At 43.7% G+C, this 7,827-nt stretch overlaps 1 protein-coding gene across 2 annotated transcripts; it reads right to left on the bottom strand.

Moving 5' to 3' along the window:
- Nucleotides 1-63: 63 nt before the first annotated feature.
- On the bottom strand, nucleotides 64-6,560 carry LOC146970693 (protein ABHD8-like). 2 transcript variants are annotated; one of them, XM_085804279.1, is made up of 5 exons: nucleotides 6,151-6,560; nucleotides 3,152-3,978; nucleotides 2,877-3,047; nucleotides 2,505-2,721; nucleotides 64-2,384 (listed from the first exon to the last, which is right to left on the bottom strand). In XM_085804279.1, the coding sequence occupies exons 2-5, from the start codon at nucleotides 3,967-3,969 to the stop codon at nucleotides 2,172-2,174; spliced, it is 1,419 nt and encodes a 472-aa protein (XP_085660405.1). In that variant the 5' UTR covers nucleotides 3,970-3,978; nucleotides 6,151-6,560; the 3' UTR covers nucleotides 64-2,171. The 2 variants fall into 2 exon arrangements, with proteins under 2 accessions (XP_085660405.1, XP_085660404.1); XM_085804278.1 differs by lacking the exon at nucleotides 6,151-6,560 and adding an exon at nucleotides 4,435-4,542.
- Nucleotides 6,561-7,827: the final 1,267 nt, after the last annotated feature.

Genomic DNA, 7,827 nt, shown 5'->3' with positions numbered 1-7,827 from the left:
TTTTAATTTTTCTATTTGTAATGAAAGGCAGATCACATTACAAACAAACAAGAATCATCTGTAGACAGTGAACATATGTTTTATTTCATGCCAGGAAAGGCACATTCATACACAGAATCCAACTGTTTTCATAGGCTATATAATGTTATATGCATCTACACTTGGCAGTGCATAGTATGATTCCCATGAATAAATGCAACAATTACAGTAGCACATTTTTGTTAACCACAAAAAGATCTAGCACATATGAGCACTGACAATTTGAATATGCACACTTTTAGCATAAGAGGAAGTACTTGTGCACCCTGTAGTCCATACAGTTTTACTGACCTTTTACACCAAAGGAAACATACAGTACATTGCATCAGCAGCACTTGTTGGTTTTTGGAAAGTCCATAGAGAATATATAACTTTTTAGAGGCATCATTGCCAGGTCAGTTTCTTCTCATTCTATGTCTCTCTATTTTGTTCCAGTTGCATAAGACCAGTCATGTTGCATCCGCATTCTGTCAAAATGCATATATAACAGACCAGCATGATGAGCACAGATGTCCCACTTTTTAAGGGGACTTTCTCCTTTGGCCGACTCATGTTTGACTTTAAGCTTTGGACACCCACCTTCAAAATCCAACAGTTTATACCTTCTACAAACTATCCAGTCAACCGATAAGCACAGTCCAGGAGCATAATAGACTGTGCTTTTACTTGCACCTTACTGTCCCACTATGAGACAAAGCAACACCCATGAATGAATGTCTTTTAGTGAGTACCCATTGTTAAACTCATTCTTTCAGTCTGACACTATTCGATAAATAGGATGGACTGGAGAGTAGTAGGGGAACACACTTGGTTTGCATTTATCAGCTTAGAGACACAACAGCTTAAAGCGGTAAATACCACAATTTGTTATGGCAGTTGCTGTTATTTCAGAATACAGGCAAAATAATACTTACACATTAAGAGGAACACTCCTTTGATTAGAGAAGAGTGCACTGGGAATTTTTCAATATGAGAATATATTGCGACTGTCTGTATCAACCCTCATACCTTTACATATTCTGAACTCATGCAGGGCCTCGGTACTCTGTATCCTTAGGATATTATATAGTTTCGAAGAAATGGCTGCTAGAAAAAGGGTTACATCTGGTTTTTTTGCAACCATTTCCCATAAAATCTCTCGCTGAATATTACTTAATTATCATGCATGAACTGATGAATTGGTTACATTGTGCTTAACATAGTCACACATAGCTTTTTGGATTTAGATTTTACATTAGAGTTCAATATATTGAAAATAAAGTGCTGTAATTTGGAAATAGATGAGCCAATTTCACTGACAATAGCTGTGATTGTGAGTCCTCACGTTTGAAACAGTGTGGGCTGCACTGTGTGAATGTGGCTAATAGGTGACTGGTTTGCTGGTGAACAATGGATTTTTTAAAATGTATTTCCTCCAGGCATCATGTCATTTCATGAATGTATGTTGTGCAATTATTAGTTATACTTTGAATGTACATCAGTATATATTTAATGCTGTGAATCAGTTTCCCCCTGTCATCCAGTCAGTATTTGATAATAGTTGAATTTTATTCAAATTATCCTTCATCATCACCATTCTGGAAAATAGGATCTATAATTCCTCAGTCCAACACCTTAATTTGCCAACTTCTCACTGAAAGCAGATTGATGATAAGTTAATATTCATTTCATAAAGGTAGACCAGAAGCTCTGTGGTTCTTTACAGAATATTTGAGATAAAGGCAAGGAAATTCCAACACCATTTCTTGGATTTTATACGTTTTGCATCTTGAAGAAATCAGTTCTTCACCAGAAACATTTCATACACATATCACAAATGGACATAGTCCTTTTGCTCTCCATGTATTGTGTCGCTTTGCAAACATGACGTGATGGAGCACAGACTTGTATCAAAAAGCGAAGCACAAACTGTGTATTTGCATCCGTTCCTCTCATCTTTGTGTTTGTTCCATCATTCCCTAATTGGCACCATGCCTAAGTCCTGCTTTATCTTGAAGCACCAGTGGCCGCCAGCATCCTTAAGATGTGGCCCTGTATATAACAGCTCTCAGCCTTGGAGCAGCCTTAAGAACACATGCCAACTGCCAAAAAAGGCCTTCTGCTTGGTTCTGCGACAAAACTCGACTTGTTGGTTATTTGTCCATGTGGTTATTGATTTTAAGTGTGTGGATAGTGTCACTGACAGCAACTGTCAGCTCTGTGTCTGTCTTGCAGCTGTCTTTTCTGGAAATGTCGGGCTCCCATAGGAAGAACTCGTGGAGCAGGGTGTTGACGGTGTCAGGACACTCCATCATGACCATGTGACTTCCTTCCTCAATGACTTTTAAGAATGCAAACAGGAGGATCTACAAAAGGAGATAAGAGTTTAGAACGTTCCAATAGCAATAAACACCACAAATGCAACATTTTGTATTTAAAATGACATGACACATCAGCATTCATTCACGTATGAAGTTGTAATTTACCTCGGCCATGCGCTGGTCCTCATCCATGGGCACAAACTTGTCACACATGCCATGAACCAGAAGGATGGGCACAGTGAGCTCAGCATGATAGACCTCATCCCCTTCGGGCCAGTACTGGCCACTCATCATGGCTCGCAGGACAAACGGAGACACATTGAAGGCATTGCCCTGCTTCAACAGCTGCTTTTCTTTGGCACCCTGACGGGCAAATCCAGCTCTAAAGGTGTGAGAGACAAGAGGTGTCAGTTATCTGTGTCCCTTGTAACTGTTACAAGAAATGCTTATCATATACCTTGCCAGCAATGAGAGAAGTTACAGTGGCGTATCATTATTTTGAGGCAATTTTTGGCAGCACACAAATGCAGATCTTACTTGAGGAAGCTCCAGGCCAGACAGGGTGACAGACAGTGAAGAACGCAAGATGGCAGCTGGAAGATGGAGCAGAGGCTTGGCTCCAGAGCTGTGGGACCCCCACCATTGATCATCACCACCTTATGGACCAGATCAGGATACTCATGGGCCAAGAAGGTGCAAAATGACACTCTGGAAGAAATGTAATAAGATGGATATGTTATGGATGTATTACACTGGGAAAGAAATTTGGTGGTGGTGACAGATTTTGAAACAAGCATCTCAGAAAGACTCACCCATAAGAGTGGCCAATGAGGATGTTGCGTTTACGAGCGTATCTCTTGAAGATGGCACGTAGGTCTTCTGCCAGGGCGTAAAATGTATAAGCTGCTGCAATCTGTGGGGCAGTGCTGGCTCCATGACCCGCCAGATCTGGCGCAATGACCTCATAGCCCAGCCGAGAGAAGAAGTCCAGTTGGCTGCCCCAAATGTCCAGAGAACCACCCACGCCGTGCACGAAGAAGAGCGCTACGTCCGAGTGCGTCCCTTTGCAGCTTGAGATCACCCTCTTTGAGTCAATGAACACTGTGCGCTTGGGCTTGCGACGGCGGCGGCGAGGAGGTGGAGCAGGTTTCTGTTCCCCAGAAGGCGGAGGAACCGGAGGAGGAAGAGGGTTGGGGTCTGGAGAAGAGGCCATTTCTTTGTAGTCAGCCAGCTCCACCTCCACAGTGCTACATGGCTCCAGATCCCCATCCTGACATTGCAGGATCTCTGAGTGCAAAACATCACCGAGATTCTCAATCACCAGCTGGCCGTTGCGGTAGACTGTGATCTTCCTCTTGCAGTGGACACTGCTGCTGCTGTTGCTCTCATTGTCCTCAGGAGAGCTGTCATCGTCGCATTCGCCGTCCGGCTTCCCCTTTCCTGAAACTTGGTCTTCCGTCACTAAGGGCTGACGCTCGGGCACGATGTGTCGCACTCGCAGGACTCTCCCAGGTTTCACCTCCACAAACTCAAATCCATCAGAGGGCTCTGATGACTCCAGGGGCAAGACCAGGCTGGCAGCCTTCCCAGTCAGGCAGCACAGGATCCCTTCGGTGATGCTGGTCAGCATGGCGCCTCCCTGCATAAACAGCATCACACAGATACAACAAAGCTCACTATGGGATATACAAAATTGAAGAATGGACAATATATAGATAGGTGGGTCTGTGAAGTTTGTCTCCCTACTCTGATTAGTGTTTCTATATTCATGCATTCCTCACGGCTGCAAGCATATTACGCATTATAAAGGGCCCAGGGTTGCAGTGTTTGCAAATGTCAACAGCTCACCAGGAAGAAATTGAGTCCCAGCTTGATTCCTATAAAATTGGACCCAAGCTGTTTCCTAGCAACGCAGCTACAAGGCAACAGTCTTACTTTATCCTTTCATCAGGCAGCGTCGGTTGAAATGAAACACACCAAGAGCATGGATGCTATCAGTTTAACAGGCAGCAAAACCACTATGCAAATTCAAATGACCACAGTCAGTTTAAGTGCAGCACCTGCAGCCTTTGTGAAGCTCCACCAACACACTCACCTGGGTGACACAGCAGCTCAACATTCAGAGATTCCACCATCATAAGCAGGCACAGAAAAACAATACTTGTCCCCGATGACAGTGGAGACTGACCACTCACATGCAGACCTAGACATTTGCTATTAATAACCCCTCCGTTTCACATGGTCAGAATCAGATATACTATAAATAGAAAACATCACTCATATGGTTTGACTGCATACAATGTCTCTTGCCAGTGTGATAGAAGTTCTTCCATGCTATACCCCAACCCCCCAAACCTCCATTGTTTCCTTGCACAGGTCCAGTCGCAGCTAAACCGTATATTTTCATGTTGTGCAAATGAGGCATCATTAGTCCTCACTTTTCATACAAACACAGTCTGATTATCTCAGGGAAACGGGGTGGGAAGAGACATGTGTATGTTTTAAGTCTGTTTCCTGGTTACAGAAAAAGGGAAGGAGGGCTCAGTATGCACATTATTGCCCACAGTGCAGTTACATCACAGCTCATAATATGGCAGGCAGCTCGGCTAACGTTAATCAAAATAGACTGCCCTGGTGCTCCATTGAGGGGAGCTGGTCTACCTAGGTCATGTCTGTGTGTCCACAGGAGGGTTTATGTGTGCATGTGTCTGTGTGCATGTGTTGTCGTTGGCAGGACGGTCTGAAGGTCAGTGCATCAAGAGATATCCAGTTACACCCTGGAGCTGGGTACATGTTAACTGGCTGTCCTGTCTTTCTGCAAACATCAACACCAAGTGTTGACACACAAAGCAAACATACGCAGTCAATCACCACAAATGCACCACTATCTATCTATCTATCTATCTATCTATCTATCTATCTATCTATCTATCTATCTATCTATCTATCTATCTATCTATCTATCTATCTATCTATCTCTAGTGGTAATGAGAGGTGGACAGCACAGCAGGATGTCACTTAACCTTGTTTAACAGTTTGAATTGTCCTGGCATAGAGATACCACTCCCCCTCATCCAACAGAAAAGTGACTACAGCAGCACTGATCAGCAGCTCTGTCATTTAAATCAGGGATTCTCCTCTTGACCTACTATCCCTCACAAACGTCAACCACGATTTCGATATGGCATCTTGAAATCCACCTACCCTGAAGTCAAACAGGCAGAAGGGTACTCTCTGCCATTACCTTTTCTGTCTGCACTGCAGAATATGTAGGTTGATATATCTGCCAAGTCTTACACTAACACACATTTGGTACACTGTGTGCTGCTCTATTTTCAAAGCGTGGGTTTACACACAGTACAGTGCTGGGGAGTCTCACATGATATCTGCACAAGAGATGAATGCATATGAAGGCCTAGGCTAATGCACAAATGTCCTACATGACGTTGTTGCTGATTGTGACCCCAAAACCAAAACACCAAGCCACAAAACCAATAGGCTGCAGATTTCTGATACTTTTACATAAATAGATATCATGTTTCACAATAATTAAAGTGTAAAACACACCAATCAATAGCTCTACATTATATATGCAGGATACAAATCTGTCGCAGGCCAGGATGGCAACGTTACTGAGATTTTACATTTGAATATGAATGAATAACAGTTGATCGACGCATTATTTTTGCACTGTCACAGAACATTTGCATGCAATATCCATGCAGCTGTTAATCAATTTTGATGACAATAAGTTGCTAAATAAACATAGGCTCAATAGACAAACATAATGCAATCAAAATCGATTCCTTACCTGCAGAATTACAGATGATTGAGCTGATTAGGAGTCTGCACCAACAGATGACAGTCAAGGGCCAATGAGACTGAAACGAGACAAACGTTGCATTTGGTGCAACAATTCGTCTACGCTAGAGACGCTGCAAGATAGTGAGAGCGTCTTATTAGCCTCGTTAAGCTGCTATCACAGAAGACGGAGGGGTTTGCATTGGTGATAAAGCATGCATCTGTAAAAATGTGCCGATTGCATTTTAATAAGACACCCATTACGATTGCAAACGCCAGTGTTTTTCTCCCTCAGCATCCACTGCGCATCCAGGCCGGACCCTACCCACCCCTGTTGCCCTTGTATCCGCATCAGCCACAGCAGTCTTCGGGCATCTTTGCTGCTGACTGGCAGTGAGCAGGGCGAATGGAGGAACTGAGCGTACTGGGAAGAGGCCAATGGGAGAAGCTTGCTTTCCTGTTGCTAAGGCTGACAGAGTAGCAAGACGCGTGCGTGCGTCCGCGGCGCGCGCGCGTGTGCAACCAGGGAGAGTATGTGATTATTAGTCCAGCTATTTATCCCAACAGGCTGATCAGGTGTGAATATGCTGCTTTCAGATTCGACCTGATATGAAATAAGCTGATCTGAATCATGAGCTGACCTGAAAATGTCTTCTAACAGTTTCTCCATCACTGTAAGGAGAAAAGAATTGACCAGTAAGTTTTAATATTGTCCTAAATGTGCCGTTTTTCTGTGTTGCCCCTGAACTCATATGAAGAAGTGGCACTACTGGGACAGTCCGGTGCCTGTCACAGAATAGACAGCCATGACGTTTATGGGGCGGGGACCGGCGGAGAGCCAGTGAGTCAACAGCTGTGTACTCACTGTCTGGCGGAGAGTGTGAATAACAGTTATTTTTTCTATTCATTACAAGTAGGCACTGTTGTTTGAACATAAATTCAATTAAACCCATCAACATGCCAAGCCCATCTACTGTATGTGAAACTTCCCCTACCACATTCATCATGAGGACAAACTTGTGAAAGTCATCAAAACAAACAACCCTCATGTAGTCATTCAGGTGTAAATCTGTGCTGAGATGAACGCAATTTTTTCGACCGTAAGCAGCCTCATTTTTGTTAAAGGGATAGTTCACCCTAGAATGATATTTCGCTCATTATCTACTCACCCTCATGTTGACTAAGGGCTGGAAGAAGTTTCAGATTCCTCCGTGGCTTCTCTGAGTTACAGGGGGTCTTGGCGTAGCAGTGCATGTCCATATAACGGTTGCAAAGGGACACCGGAGCTCTTCGTAAAAAAACACACACAAAAAAACATCCAAATACCTCCATGATGCTCGTATGTAATGTCCGTCTTGTGCTGAAGCCCCAAATTGCGTAATTGTCCCGAAAAAAATTAAATAAGTCTATATTTTAAGCTTGTTTGTAGCGGAAGCTCCTCGAAGCTCCTCTTCCTGGTCCGTCCAAATCTCGCGTGATTCGCAGTAACCGCACTGACGCATGCTGACGCCGGCGCAAATCACGCGAGATTTGGACGGACCAGGAAGAGGAGCTTCGAGAAGCTTCCGCTACAAACAAGCTTAAAATATAGACTTATTTAATTTTTTTCGGGACAATTACGCAATTTGGGGCTTCAGCACAAGACGGACATTACATACGAGCATCATGGAGGTATTTGGATGTTTTT

Source organism: Trachurus japonicus, chromosome 17, assembly GCF_045865225.1.
Source record: "Trachurus japonicus isolate A0001 chromosome 17, Traja_1.0".
NCBI classification, from domain to species: domain Eukaryota; kingdom Metazoa; phylum Chordata; class Actinopteri; order Carangiformes; family Carangidae; genus Trachurus; species Trachurus japonicus.
This window is presented reverse-complemented; position numbering and strand designations above follow the sequence as displayed.

Bases quoted from the DNA above. Each gene is read 5' to 3' on its own strand.
- LOC146970693 (XM_085804278.1), bottom strand. From the start codon at position 4,458: ATGTTGAGCTGCTGTGTCACCCAG. The intron at 3,979-4,434 runs GTGAGTGTGTTG...CTGTTTATGCAG, and splicing joins TGAGCTGCTGTGTCACCCAG to GGAGGCGCCATGCTGACCAG. The intron at 2,385-2,504 runs GTAAATTACAAC...CTCCTTTTGTAG, and splicing joins AGGACCAGCGCATGGCCGAG to ATCCTCCTGTTTGCATTCTT.